The 16,452-nt window shown below is 38.0% G+C and overlaps 1 protein-coding gene across 1 annotated transcript; it reads right to left on the reverse strand.

Moving 5' to 3' along the window:
• Window positions 1–2,152: 2,152 nt before the first annotated feature.
• On the reverse strand, window positions 2,153–2,861 carry LOC110881261 (senescence associated gene 20). Its single transcript, XM_022129579.2, has one exon. The coding sequence runs from the start codon at window positions 2,825–2,827 to the stop codon at window positions 2,354–2,356; it is 474 nt and encodes a 157-aa protein (XP_021985271.1). The 5' UTR covers window positions 2,828–2,861; the 3' UTR covers window positions 2,153–2,353.
• Window positions 2,862–16,452: the final 13,591 nt, after the last annotated feature.

The following is a 16,452-nucleotide window of genomic DNA, read 5'->3' on the forward strand; positions in this document are numbered from 1 at the left end:
ACCGGTTGGATATCGTTGGGTCTTCACTATAAAATATAAACCGGATGGTACTGTTGAGAGATACAAAGCCCGGCTGGTAGCAAAGGGGTACACTCAAACATACGGAATTGACTATTCTGAGACGTTTTCTCCTGTGGCTAAAATCGACACCATCAGAGTTCTATTCTCTATAGCTGCAAACAAGGATTGGCCCCTCCTTCAATTCGACGTGAAAAATGCTTTCTTGCATGGAGAACTCAAAGAAGAAGTCTATATGGAAGTCCCCCCCGGACTCATGGAAGATTCCAAGTCTAGAGAAGTGTGTCGCTTGAAGAAATCCTTATACGGATTAAAACAGTCCCCTCGTGCTTGGTTTGGCAGGTTCACGTTAGCCATGAAAAAATATGGCTTCAAACAGAGTAACTCAGATCATACTCTGTTCCTTAAACTGAGGAATGGATACGTAACATGCTTAATTATTTATGTTGATGACATGATAATCACAGGCAATGATGAAGAAGAGATGACAAGGCTAAAAGTAAACCTCTTTAAAGAATTCGAAATGAAGGATCTAGGAAGGCTCAAATACTTTCTTGGAATCGAAGTCATGAGGTCAACACGAGGGATTTTCATCTGCCAAAAGAAGTATGTCCTTGACTTATTGGCAGAAACAGGGATGATTGATTGTAAACCTGTGGATACTCCTATGATGGTGAACCAGAAGCTCTATATGGAGGAAAATGCTAAGTTAGCTGACAAAGGAGAATATCAACGGATAGTAGGAAAACTGATCTATCTCTCACATACTCGGCCTGATATTGCCTACTCAGTAGGAGTTGTAAGCCAATTTATGCATCAACCTCAAGTTACCCATATGGAAGCTGTGTGGAGAATTATTAGATACCTCAAGGGGACACCTGGTCATGGAGTTGTTTTAAAAAAAAATGGGCATCTTGAAACTCAAGTATATACCGATGCAGACTGGGCGGGAGATAAAGGAAATCGGAGATCAACATCTGGTTACTTTACCCTCGTCGGCGGAAATCTTGTCACATGGAGAAGCAAGAAGCAAAAGGTAGTGGCCCTTTCAAGCGCTGAGGCAGAGTTTCGAGGTATAGCTCGTGGTCTGGCAGAGATCCTATGGGTACGAAAACTCTTGACAGAAATCGGGTATCCTCCAACCAAAGCCAGTAAAATTTTGTGCGACAACAAAGCAGCAATTCAAATTTCAGAGAATCCCGTCCAGCATGATCGCACAAAACATATTGAGGTGGATCGACATTTCATTAAAGAGAAACTCGAAGCAGGGATAATTGAACTTCCGTTTGTTCGCTCAGAAGACCAACTCGCAGACATTTTAACTAAAGCGGTTAATGGAAAGATTTTCAATCACTGTCTTAGCAAGTTGAGTATCGAAAATCCCACTACTCAATTTGAGGGGGAATGTTGAAATATTGTGATTGAAAATAATTAGGATCAGTCTCCATCATTTCCTAATTTGGGCCATTGACTCATGCAGCTCAAGATCCGCTCATTCCTGCTAATTGCCAGCAATTCCTTTAATGACCAATGATTTCTTTTTCCTTTTTTATCCCTTTGTATAGGCTATTTATACTCAGTCGTAGGATTGTAAACAATGCAACAAACACAATTGAATACAAAGTAATTCAGCCTCTCTTCTTCTTATTCATTTCTCTGTTTATCATACTCAATATAAAGACCATTAGGTTCTGTGTTCGATTCTCACAAGGGGGTTTTCTTAGATGGGTTTGCTCTTGAATTGGTGTATAACATTATAGCATAGTGAAGATGGATATGATTGGGTGATTCCGCTGCTGACACGATAATACTTCAGTGGTCTGTGACTAATCCAAATTTATCGTTAAAAAAGTAGACAGATACGTCCCTCATATTTTCAACGAATATTTAAGATTCAAAATATACTTATTTATTCATTAAATCCGTAAAGATGTTCGTTCCATTTAGATCGTACAATAATAATTTGCAATAAAGATAATTTTTAGAAACACTTCAAGATAAAATAAAACTATAGATCATAAATGTTCAATTATATTTTAAAACACTTATTATTGATGTTTATGAAACATCTTTATCATATTAACAATACACACCTAAACAATTCCAATTGGGATGGAAATGAGTCGTTGGAGTCTTACACACATTTCGTCATTCTTCCATACTATAACTTGGGTAAATGTACACATTAAAAATACTTTTTAAACTTTTCACACAATTAACAAAAAAAAAAAAACGTGTGCAAATTGCATGTTTGCTTCATGAACTTGACACATCAATTAGAAGGGAACAAGAAGTAGATGGTACTTATACACAACAATGGTGACCATTTGTGACATCAAATGGCAAGCATGAGCCCGGGCAACGACCGCCGGAAAAGATCACGAGGCTGGCTCTGCCACACGGTGGAGCAGTTCTCCTTCGACACCCACTGTCCAACGGGCTTGGGCTTCAACTCCTTCACCGTCAACCACGTGTTAAAATACTCCCTAAATCGAGTTATCAGCCCATCTTTCAGGGTCCACACATGTACCCAATACACATGTGCGCCTTCGTAGCCCTCAGCAATCACTATCTCGTAGCCAATGGCTGTTATACTTCGCGGTTCGAACTTGAACTCGTTTGGTAGGGCTTCTCCGGTCAGCATGCGCATCATGTGGTGGCAGTTTAGAGGGCCATGAAACCACCACTCCAGGTCAGTGGCTAATATTCCAGAGACATGTTTAGTGTCACCGCTGGCTAGTGTCTTGTAAAGAGCATGGACAATGGCTTGGTTTTGGCTTTTGGGTTCAGTTACATTAATTTCTCCCATTTTTGGTTGAAGACTTAATAAGTATTGAGTAAAATATGAGTATAGGTAGGGGGTTTTTATAGAAGAAATTTGGAGAGGAGTGTGTGGACAACGGTCCTACCTTTTCCAAGGACATGTTTCTTTTATGTAATCTCATGTATATATGTGGGCGATTTTTAATGTTGCATTCTCAATCTAGTTAGAAATAGGAAATAAAAATGATCGAGTAGAGGAACACTGAAAATCTTGGGTTCAAATGTTACAGATAACAAGATAAAGAAAATTTTCCATTCTAAAAAAATGTACTAGTTGTAAAAGTGTTCTAGACTTAAAGTTGACATGGAACATGATCAAACTTAAATTAACTAATTTTGAAACAAAAGTGTGGGTTTGGGTTGAAATTAAGCTAAAGAAGCTCAAACATACTATTAGGTGTTCAGAGATTATCCAAATGACACCTATAGAACAACTGGAACTATTTTTTAACGGTAAGGAACGATGTGCCAACTACCACTACAAGAAAAAACCCCTATAGGGACGACACTTATAGGGACAACACAGGTCCTCTATAGATCACCATATAGAGACGACATGTAGATTCTATAGGGTTTTCGTGCCTTTTAAGATAGGTTACCTTATAGGGACGACATGTCCTCTCTATAAGGTGAAAATATATATATATATATATATATATATATATATATATATATATATATATTGCTTTTTTTATTCTCTAGTTTGTAGAATTAGAAACTTTAAAAAAATGTTTAACTTATAGAGACGACATGTTGTCTCTATAACTTTAAATATTTTTCTTTTAATTTTATTTTATTAATGATCAATATGTATGAAAATTAAAAAAAACTAAAAAAATAAAGTTTAACTTATAGAGACGACATGTGATCTCTAAAAAGTATGAAATAAAACATTTTAAAAAATAAATAAACTAACCTATAGAAAAGACATATAGTCGGTAAAATGTTTGAAATAAAAAAAAATAAAAAATAAATAAACTAACCTATAAAAAGGACATATCGTCTCTATAGGAAAACGTAATTTTGTTTTGTTTTTTTAGTTTTGGTTAAAAATAATTAAAATAATAAAAAAAATTATTCGTATATAGAGACGACATGTCGTCCCTATAAACCCAATTAAGTTGATTAATTTATTTTTGTTTTTTAACTATATATATATAGAATTGCGCTAAAATAAGAACCACCTCCAGTTGTAAGAACCGTGAGAACTACTTGATCCGGGGCACGTTGGACCAAATTTTTTTTTCATAAACGTAGATGCGTGTATTATAAATACATTTGTAAAAAAAGTAAAAAAAAAATGTCGTGTGTGTAGTTTTGAGCACCACAAGTTTGTGTTTACGGATACCGTAAATTTTCCGGTAAGATTTACGGTACCCGTAAACATAAACTTGTGGTGCTCAAAACTAAACACACGACATTTTTTTTTAAAAATTTTTTTTTACAAATGTGTTTATAATACACGCATCTACGTTTATGAAAAAAAATTGGTCCACCTCGCCCCGTACGGTGTAATTCTCACGGTTCTTACAACTCGAGGTGGTTCTCATTTTAGCGGTCCCCTATATATATATATATATATATATATATATATTTAAATCTATAGAGATGACACGTCGTCTCTAAAATGTTTGAAACAAAAATTTTAAAAAATAAATAAACTAGCCTATAGGAAGGACATATCGTCTTTATAGGTAAACATAATTTTGTTTTGTTTTTCAGTTTTGGTTAATAAATAATTAAAAATACAAAAAAAAATTATTCGCGTATAGAGACGACATGTTGTCCCTATAAACCCAATCAAGTTTATTAATTTATTATTGTTTTTTAACTAAAAAAATATATATTTAAACTTATAGAGACGACATGTCATCTCTAAAAAAGTTTGAAATAAACAAAATTTAAAAAATAAATAAGCTAACCTATAGAAAGAACATATCGTCTCTAAAATGTTTGAAATAAAAATTTTAAAAAATAAATAAACTAACCTATAGAAAGGACATATCGTCTCTATAGAGAAATATTTTTTTTTGTTTTTTAGTTTTGGTTATTAAATAATTAAAAAATACAAAAAAAAGTTATTCGCATATAGAGACGACATGTCGTCCTTATAAACCTAATCAAGTTTATTAATTTATTCTTGTTTTTAACTAAAAAATATATATTTAAACTTATAGAGACGATATGTTGTCTCTAAAACTTCGAATACGTGAAGCTCTCGCTTCAAGCTTCAAGCTTTGCTTAAAGCTTTTAGAACCAAAACACTTTAGAGCGCCTCACGCTTCTTTGTTGTTATAGTTTAACTTGTTTGTCTGATTCTTTATAAAGGCTATTTCATTAGTTTTTTTTTTTTTTCCTGAAGTGATTTTCTGTGTTGTTTGAATATTATGACTTCATAGAAATTTTAGGTTTGACTAGTTGTTTACTATGCGCGCGCGTTGCGGCGCGCTAAACCAAATCGTTCTATAAGAATTACAAAACATGTCAAATAACAAAAAGTAACTCAAACTAAAACGTCACGTATTTTCGGTACCGGTTCGGCACCGGTATTCACCGATTTTTACCCTCAAATACAACCCCCGCCCAAGGGGCCACGCCGAAACCCAAGCCCACCCGGGGTGGTGACTTGGGCGTTTGTACCCAACCCACGACACAACCCCAACCCCATACCCCATATTCTAATATTTCCTAGATTTTTTTTAACACATAGCCGTTGGCAAACGGCTCGCACAAACGGCTACTTGTCTTGGCCAATGAGATCCCGTCATGTCATCTTGCTAGCCCCGCCCAACGCTCGGGCTGAAACCCCCCGCCTAAGGGGCCACGCCGAAACCCAAGCCCACCTGGGGTGGTGACTTGGGCGTTTGTACCCAACCCACGCCACAACCCCCATATTCTAATATTTCCTAGATCTTTTTTTTAAACACATAGCCGTTGGCCAACAGCTAGCCTAAACGGCTACTTGTCTTGGCCAATGAGATCCCGCAATGTGATCTTGATAGCCCCGCTCAACGCCCGGGCTGAAACCCCCGCCCAAGGGGCCTCGCCGAAACCCAACCCACCCGGGGTGGTGATTTGGGCATTTGTACCCAACCCACGCCACAACCCCCGCCCCATTCCCCATACCTCATATTCTAATATTTCCTAAATCTTTTTTTAAACACATAGTTGTTGGCAAACGGCTAGCCCAAACGGGTACTTGTCTTGGCCAATGAGATCCAACCATGTCATTTTGATAGCCCCGCCCAACGCCCGGGCTGAAACCACCGCCCAAGGGGCCACGCCGAAACCGAAGCTCACCCGGGGTGGTGACTTGGGCGTTTGTACCCAACCCACGACACAACCTCCGCCCCATACCACATATTCTAATATTTCCTAGATTTTTTTTAAACACATAGCCGTTGGCAAACGGCTACTTGTCTTGGCCAATGAGATCACGTCATGTCATCTTGATAGCCCCGCCCAACGCCCGGGCTGAAACCCCCGCCTAAGGGGCCACGCGGAAACCCAAGCCGACCCGAGGTGGTGACTTGGGCGTTTGTACCCAACCCACGCCACAACCCCCGCCCCATACCCCATATTCTAATATTTCCTAGATCTTTTTTTTTAAACACATAGCCGTTGGCCAACAGCTAGCCTAAACGGCTACTTGTCTTGGCCAATGAGATCCCGCAATGTCATCTTGATAGCCCCGCTCAACGCCCGGGCTGAAACCCCTGCCCAAGGGGCCACGCCGAAACCCAACCCACCCGGGGTGGTGAATTGGGCATTTGTACCCAACCCACGCCACAACCCCCGCCCCATACCCCATACCTCATATTCTAATATTTCCTAAATCTTTTTTTAAACACATAGCTGTTGGCAAACGGCTAGCCCAAACGGCTACTTGTCTTGGCCAATGAGATCCAACCATGTCATTTTGATAGCCCCGCCCAACGCCCGGGCTGAAACCCCCGCCCAAGGGGCCACGCCGAAGCCCAAGCTCACCCGGGGTGGTGACTTGGGCGTTTGTACCCAACCCACGACACAACCCCCGCCCCATACCACATATTCTAATATTTGATAGATTTTTTTTAAACACATAGTCGTTGGCAAACGGCTAGCCCAAACGGCTACTTGTCTTGGCCAATGAGATCACGCCATGTCATCTTGATAGCCCCGCCCAACGCCCGGGCTGAAACCCCCGCCTAAGGGGCCACGCCGAAACCCAAGCCCACCCGAGGTGGTGACTTTGGCGTTTATACCCAACCCACGTCACATCCTCCGCCCCATACCCCATATTCTTATATTCCCTAAATCAATATTTAATTAATATATGTACTGTTCATTCGTATATAATTTTATTAGTATATAATTTGTATATATATTTAGGTGATTCTTGATTTACTTTGAAAGTAAAACAACTGAAAAAAGAATATATATATATATATTTGAATATTTAAAATATATCGTTGGAAATCTTTATTGATGTTTTATTTTTTTAAGAGAAAATATATATGTTTTTATTTTTTAAAAAGACATCTATAAAGACGACATGGTGCTTAAATATTTATTTATTTTTTTTAGAGAGATACCTATAGAGACGACATGTCGTCTCCATAGGGCTTAAATGTTCTTTAACTTTTCTAAAGAAAAAATTTAGAGAGGACATGTCGTCTCTATAGGGTTTATAAAGTTTTAATTATTATTTTTATTTAAAACCTATAAAGTGGACATGTCCTCTCTACAGAGCTTAAGCATTCTTTTTTATTTTTTTTAAGAAAACCTATAGAAACGAAATGTCATCTCTATAAGGCTTAAACTTTTTTTATTTTTTAAAAAATATATAGAGAGAGAGGACATTTCTTCTCTATAGGGCTTAAGTATTTTTTTTAAGAAAACCTATAGAGACGACATGTCGTCTTTATTGGGTTTAAAAATATTTTAATATAAGTTTTTCTTATTTGGTAAATATTAGTTTTATTTTTCATTTATTTTTTTGTACAAACTTGTAGAGACAACATGTCGTCTCTATAAATTTGTCTATAGCAACGACATTTTTAGGGACGACTCTTTGGGCTATAGAGACAACGCTATAGAGACAAAACCTAACAGAGACGATATATCCTATCTATAGGTGAAAAAGACTTATAGAGACAACATGTCCTCTCTATAAGCTGAAAAAATGTCGTCCTTATAAGGTATTTTTCACACCGTGACACCGGGCGCTGTGGCCAAGGTCGACTACTCGACCGCTGCTAGCCCCTTGCCTCTCCCAGATGCGCGGAAACCCGACCTCCACCCGCCCGAAGGCACGACAGTGAAATAATCTGTAAAATGTCGCCTCCCATCTAAGACGAACCGACGCCACCCGTATTCGCCCTTCACCTGGATGGCGCAGAAAATAATAGAGAGAGTGGGAGTCGAACTGGGTCACAAGGAACACCAAATCTTTTCACAACCAGTCCACCACTACCTCATCGTCAGAACAACTAGAACTTAAATGGTGATAAAATTTGTTGTGCGGTCACTTGGTTGTAACTGTGTTCAAAGAAGCATATTCATTAGGTTTGAGTTGGCTTTTAGGCAGTCGATTTTCTTCAGGCATTTGTATTGCTAAGGTGATAACATATAGCTTTCTAAACCAAAGTATATGCTAATTTGTCTATTAAGAGAATATGTATGATTTAATTTGTCCAAGTATTTATATTTTGTGCAAATGAATATTTTGTTTGTATGACTTTTGGTTTAAGTCAAATTTGTCAATCTTTTATAATGGAGCCCCATTTGACCTTTTCAACTCATCCAAAGTTTTTTCAAAGGTATGGGACAATGGATGTTGCTCCACGCTTACGCTTCTATAATAAATATTTCAGTGATTGTTCATAATCTCATGAACATGTCTTTTGCATGGAATTGTGCTCTCGGCTTGTTGGGTGTTATGGAAGGCTAGAAACAACCTTAGATTCAATGGTATAAGGTGTAGTGTTGATGAGGTCTTTAGCGAAGTTAGGGTTATTAGTTTCTTTTAGTTTAAACATAGGGCCAGGAAAGGTAAGTTAGATTGGGGAGAATGGTGTAAATTTGTGAATATGTAGTTGCTTGTTTGTTCTTTCCGTCCCGGTTTCGGGTTCGGTGTTGTTTTAATGAAGTTTACGTTTCAAAAAAAAAAAAAATGTTTTATGCAATGTATACTCTTAATGTGAAAAGATCTTTGCTAGTATAACTTCTTACTAAAAGATAAACAATGACCAAACAGTAATGAAAGCCATCAAACAACAATTATATATCTTTGTATGTCACTAATGAGTTTGAAATTCTTGACATTCCAATGAATATTGCATATGAGTCATGTAAACAGAACTACACTCGATGAGATAGGAAAACATGAATAGCTTCATGTGAGGTGCGTATGAGCTATATGTTTTTTGAAGTAATGTCCTTTGAGATTGGATTTATAATAAAATGACCATTTTTAATTTATAATAAAATAATTGGGGGAATATGTTTTTTTTTTTTTGTAATTTTGGTTAAATGAGAGATACCAAAATTTTCAAAAAAAAAATGAGAGATACCAAAATGCGATTTTACTTACATGTATGTATGATTGATATTATTGATGCTAACAAATAAAAAAATTAAATTGAGATTTGAGAAGATATAGAAATAAAGCATTTAAGGTTCCAGTTGGATCCAAACAGTTTCCATTCGTGTGTCCATGTCATTTGCTTTCGACATTCTCCTTGATTAAACAACCCCCACACTTTATTTCTCTGAAAACTATAGGAATCTTTTTTAAACTTTTAAGATCATGTGTAGTGTGAAAACAATATCGGAATCTTTTTTTAACTTTAACATCATGACGTGTAAGATCATGTGTAGTGTGAAAACTATAGGAATCTTTTATTAACTTTAATATTATATGGGAACTAGTGAGTAAAACAAATACCTTATTTTTTGGTATGAAGCGACACATGGTCGTTTAGTAAGTAAATAGGCATTATGGGGCTTAAAGTTAAAAAAGGGTGTAGTGGTATAATACCCCAATAATGATTACCCAATTATTTAAAAAAATAAATAACACAAATAAATGAGTTGGAAATTTGTTATTGGTCAAAATGTAAGTGCACCTTAGGATGATAAATACTGGATGCTGCTATTTGAAGATTCTTCAGGGACTTACTTTGTAATTTGTTGAAAGTTGATGTTTTATATGTATCAAATTTGGACAGTATAAGTTAAGGGGGTCCGAATTTAGCTTGTTTGTCGGAACTTATTTGTTTGTTTGTCAGTACTTATTTTGATAAGTACTGACTAGGTGTTTAGTCTTATGTTCGAACGTATATGTAATATTCGGACAAGGTGCTAGTTGTCAGGACTTAAGTGTCCGTACTTATCATTGTATATATTCTTAGTGATTGAATACAATGAGAAGACTTTTTGGGAAAACATTATGTGCAAGACTTGTTCTAGAGAGAGAAACAAACCTTACCCTTGTGTGTGCTATCAATGCGTATGATTATTCAGGTGTGTGATCTGTGAATACTCAGTGTATTCAAAGATTGATCGGTTTTCTCATCTTCTACTCCTTCTATACGAGATCTACGGAGCGGTACGAGTCACGCGGTGGTTTCCGCACATTGCGTGTGTGTCGAGCGGTCCGGGTTCGTGTGTTCAAGGTGTTTTAGGCGACCTTACAAGTGGTATCAGAGCAGGCTCTGTATAGAGAGTGCTCTTACCACTGTAAACTTCGTGTTGGAGGTTAGATTTATAGATCGGTTTTGTTTATTGTAGAGAGTTTTCTATTTTCTAGGGTTTCTCATACTTTTCTTATGTTTTTCATGAATTCTCATATATTTCTTGACTTTTCATGATGGGTGGTGATTAGGTTTTAGTTTTAAGTGTTTGGCATTGATTCGATTGTTGAGATTGTGTTCAGAAAGTGTCAGATCTAAAATTTTTCTACAAATTCTCTGGATTTTTTGTGAATAGGTGAAGAAGATTATTGAGGTAAGTAATCATTATTCATCAAATCTATTTTGGGATTGTTACATTGTCAGAGTTTACATATTTATCTGTATTTGTTACTTCTGAACTTATTGATGACCTAGTGTGAAGTCACACTTGGGAAATAAATTCAGAAGCTGGTTGTTTGGATCTGAATTTGGATATAACCCATGTCAGTACTTGTGGGTTTTTGTCCGAATTTGTTCAAAATTCATTGTCAGAGTTTGTGAAGTCAGGATTTATGCAACTCCTTGTCCAAACTTAGGAATTTGTCAGTACTTATTCCTTATCCGAATTTGAAGATTGTCAGTACTTATCATCTTTGTCCGAATTTAGAGTTGATAAATACTTATCATCTTTGTCCGAATTTAGAATTGATCAGTACTTATCATCTTTGTCCGAATTTAGAGTTGATCAGTACTTATCTTCCTTGTCCGAATTTATAGAGTGTCAGTACTTATTCTTCTTTAGTCTGAATTTAAGGAAGTGTCAGTACTTGATCAATCCTTGTCCAAACTTGCTCTCTATTGTCCGAATTTATTGATTTAAGAATGATTGGTCCGAACTTGTTTGTTTGTTGAGGTTTCATTAGTATTTGTTCATTAGGTTGTTGATCAGGGTTTCCTGTAAGTGTTTGTTTCTCTCCGGACTTGAGAGATTTCTGAAAAGTGCTAGAATTTTGAAACCAAGACCAAGTGAAGATGGCAAACAACTTGAACATTGTTGTTCAAAGTATAAGACACCACAACGAAGTCAGAAGCAGCAATAAACCTCCCATGCTATTGAATGAATTAGATTATCCAGAATGGAAAGGACTATTTGAGGGGTACATCAAAGCGAAAGATTCAAGAATGTGGTTATGTATGACGCCAGGTCATAGCGGACAACCTATTCAAACTTTAACAATTACCAGTTATCTAGCGTTAACAAATGATCAAAAAAAGTATTACGAATGCGAAGAGAAGGCCATATCTTTGATCACAATGTCTTTACCACAATCAATCCTACACACGTCAAAGGAAATGTGGGACAGTTTGAGCGATAGGTATGAAGGAAATGAGCTATTCGTAGTGTTCAAAGCTATGAAAAGTGAATCGTTAGATGACCTAGTAAACAGATTCTACCATTTGTTGAGTGAGTTAGATCGTAGTCAACCAGGATTGTATACAGAATTTGAAAAGGTGGAAAAGTTTCTAAATTGTTTACTGAAACAATGGAATATGTTTTCTTCCATAATCAAAGAAAGTGCTCAATCTAAAGAACTTACTCTTGATCAAGTAATCCAGAAAATGAAAGGTTATGCATGGACCTTGGAAGATCAAAATTCTGATTTTGAGAAGCTTCAAGATCCTACTTTGTATCGAGCAAAGCAAATTGAATAGGGAAGTAGTACAGATGTTGCTTTTATTTCACAAGAAACTTCTCAAGGAGATCCTGCAAACAAAGTGCCTTTGTCGTTGGTAGCAATAGTGGAAGTACCATTGGTGTCACACCCCCAAGAATACCCCAAGCGGAAACCCCCGCGAGGCGTGTGATGTACCAGGATCTAGCCACCAATCACATTGAACCATAACGTAGTATTTAATAAAAGTTTCCATTTATTTCATAAAGTAAATTCAAACACAATCCAAAACAATTACGTTCAGCGGAAGCATAAGAGAAGTAGTGATTTCAAGTGTTTCAAAACAAGTGTGCAATAATCACTAAACTTGTATCCAAGAGCTACGACCCATGACCACTCCAGTACTCCCAGATAGCAAGTTCCCATCCATAAAACTAAGGACCTGCAAGCATGCAGTAAAAGTGTGTCAGACAGGCTGGTGAGTTCACAGTTTGCTTTAACCGTTTAATACCAAGTAGTGAATTATGATTTGTCAAGTTGATAATAACTCAATACCGCAGACGGCCCTTTTTGCCCTTCTCCAATGCTCTATCAAACATTGGTCATGATTTAAAGTTATTAGTTCACGCCTGTCCTATCCAGGTACGTCGTGAGGGTGCCAAACCTAATAGCGCTATCAACTAATAACCCCGTTGCCCTATAAGCAACTAACCCGGTAGTATGATAGGACTTAAGTGATAGAGAGTGAGTATCTTATCCAACATTAATGTTTACTGAAAACCGTTGCATATCCCCTGCAAGGATATGCGTATGTGAAATCCGCCTCACATCCCTTGCAAGGATGTGGGTATTTGAAAACCGCCTCATATCCCCTACAAAGATATGGGTTTACGAAAATCCGTTTACAAGTTTTGTCAGTTTGATTGTCCCCACCGGACACATGCTTGTTTTGAGAGAAGTGAACTCACCTTGGTTTGCTCGGTATGATTAGTTACTTGTTCACACTTAAACAGTCACACCCTATGGTATTCAAGCACTCGTAATCAGTTTACGTTCACGTATAGTCATAATGTGCATACAAGCTAACATAGCAGTTATACAACTCATATAATCCTACAATTCATATGCATGTTTCGTAACAGTGCTTAACAGTTAAGTGTGCTATAAGCAAGAAAAGACCAACTCATATCTCTTTCGTCATACTTAATCATCATTAACAGTGTGTAACATGATTTCAATAACATATCTTTCATCAACAAAGTCAACTTAGTCCACTGTGTTCGTTTACCCTATCAACGAAGGACCCAGGTTTCTTCGTAATTCCTGCCGACGAAAGACCCATGATTCGCCATGATGAGTGTTTCGTCGAGATGCATGTTTCATCGCATACATAACAGTTACACTATTTCCTTAATAACCAACACCCGTGATTTCAGCAAACAAATTTATTAATTCCCAGTCGGATCAAACGTTATGTTTCTAACGGTTACAGTTCATGCTCAACAGTTTACATCATGCACACAATTCAATCATCGATAATTTCTAACCCTAAACATGTCACTGAAGACCATAATCAATCAGATCATGCATAGACAACATTGTTTTTATTCACACTAATCATCAACAGTTTCAGTTCTGTAGTTGTTAACCAAATATTCCAAACAACCCTAATTTTGCATTCGATGAAACCTATCAGATTCGAAACCGATTCTAACCGAATTCATATCAAACTATGATTCATATCAATCAGATCAATCATACTATACACAATCTCATGAAGATGATTATACCAATGTAAAAAACAGGTTTCGTTTAGTGATCATGTACTAACCGGATTCGAGATGAAACAAAAGAACTTCGAGAGGATGATGATCGCCGTCGGGTATAAGGGAGAGGAAAGAGAGTTTAGGGTTTCGCCGATTATAATTGTGCGTATTATTGTTAGGGTGTTAGGTTTATATAACGTCGTGTCTCACTTATGCCGAAAGCCCATTTCGGCGAATAGAAGCCTCGACGAAAGACCACCTATCGTCGTGATGTTGATGAAGAAACTCTTGTTGATGACGAAACACTAGGTGTTTCCTAGAGTATGGGTGATGACCAAAAATCCGGTATTTCGCCGGTGTTTTGCCGAGTAAGGATATGACGAATCACTAATGTTTCGTCGAGTGTGAGAATGTATGTGTTATGTTTATAAACTCTAAACAGTTCATAAAGTTTCAATAATTAACCAAACAGTAAAACAATTCATTAATCGCAAATCAAACATGCACAAGTTACAACGCAAACGAATCATGAAAACACAGTTGTGGAACAAGTAACGTGTCGAGTGAAGACCTTGAAAGCTTGGGTTGTCACATCATCCCCAACTTGAAAGAAATTTCGCCCCGAAATTTGATAAATAGTCCAAAAGCGGCAAAGCGTCAGATCAGGATGACTGTGGCTTTTCCCCGTGAAACGGTACTACAAGTGTTTCATCAGACAAACACGTCTTCAACTGTGAAACATGGAAAACATCATGGACGTTACCCAACTCAGCAGGTAACTCGAGCTTGTATGCCACCTTACGGATTCGTTCCAGAATTTTGAATGGCCCTACATAACGAGGGTTAAGCTTGCCGCATTTTCCAAAACGCACCACACCCTTCCAGGGTGAGACCTTCAGCATAACACGATCATTAACTGCGAACTCCAAAGGTTTTCTACGCTTATCGGCGTAGCTTTTCTGATGATCACACGCTGCCGCCATACGATTCCTGATCTGAACAATTTTCTCTGAAGTTTCAAGTACTAGTTCTGGACCTGTGATCTGGCTGTCACCCACTTCAGCCCAACAAAGTGGTGAGCGACACTTTCGTCCGTACAATGCTTCAAATGGGGCTACCTGAATACTGGTATGGTAGTTATTGTGGTAAGAAAACTCTATCAGCGGCAAGTGTTTCTCCCAACCCTTGCCAAAATCAATTACGCATGCTCATAACATATCCTCAAGTGTCTGGATGGTTCGCTCACTTTGACCATCTGTTTGTGGGTGATAAGCAGTGCTCATGTTGAGGCGTGAGCCGAATGATTTGTGCATCGACTGCCACAAATCTAAGACGAAATGCGGGTCACGATCAGAGATAATAGAGGTCGGCACCCCGTGCCTGGAAACCACCTCCTTGAGGTAAACAGCAGCTAATTGCGAGATCTTGTCCGTTTCCTTCATTGCAAGAAAATGTGCTGACGTCGTGAGACGATCAACGATCACCCAAATGGTATCGTTCCCGCTTTGAGTTCTAGGTAGCCCAGTGACAAAATCCATGGCGATTTGCTCCCATTTCCACATGGGTATCTCTGGTTGCTGAAGTAAGCCTGAGGGTTTCTGATATTCTACCTTGACCTTTGAACAAGTCAAGCATTTACTTACATAAGTCGCGATGTGGGCCTTCATCTTCGGCCACCAGTACAAAACCTTGAGATCCTGATACATTTTGTCCGATCCCGGATGAACAGAGTATCTAGACTTGTGCGCTTCATCCATCACATGCTCCCTGAGGTTACCAAACAAAGGAATCCATACCCGCTCCATGAAGTAGAGAATACCATCTGATCTCTCTACAAGTCGTTTTTCCATGCCCCTTAAGTATTCTGCTTCAATGTTTTCCTCTTTCAACGCTTCAGTTTGTGTAGAACGGATCTGGTCTGGTAGGTTAGAATGAATGGTGAGATGCAAAGCGGGAACACGCTTTGGTTTCGTTTCCTTCCGACTAAGAGCATCAGCTACAACGTTGGCCTTACCCGGATGATATTTGATTGCACAATCATAATCGTTTAAAAGTTCTACCCAACGTCGTCGCATATTCATATCCTTCTGATCGAATATATGCTGAAGGCTCTTGTGGTCGGTATAAATAGTGCATTTAGTACCGTACAAGTAATGCCTCCAGATTTTGAGCGCAAACACCACGACCCCCAACTCCAAGTCGTGAGTCGTGTAATTCTTTTCATGGACCTTCAACTGTCGAGAGGCGTAAGCTATAACTTTCTCGCGTTGCATCAACATGCAACCGAGACCTTGAATAGAGGCGTCACAATATACTACAAAATCTTCGGTACCCTCAGGTAAAGACAAAATTGGTGCACTACAAAGATTTTGCTTCAGAAGCTGAAAGGCGTCTTCCTGTTTTGTTCCCCAAGTATATACTACACCCTTCTGTGTCAGAGCCGTGAGAGGTTGAGCGATCTTTGAAAAACCTTCAATGAATCTTCGATAGTACCAAGCGAGACCAAGGAATAATCAT

Source organism: Helianthus annuus, chromosome 10 (genome assembly GCF_002127325.2).
Source record: "Helianthus annuus cultivar XRQ/B chromosome 10, HanXRQr2.0-SUNRISE, whole genome shotgun sequence".
Lineage (NCBI taxonomy): Eukaryota > Viridiplantae > Streptophyta > Magnoliopsida > Asterales > Asteraceae > Helianthus > Helianthus annuus.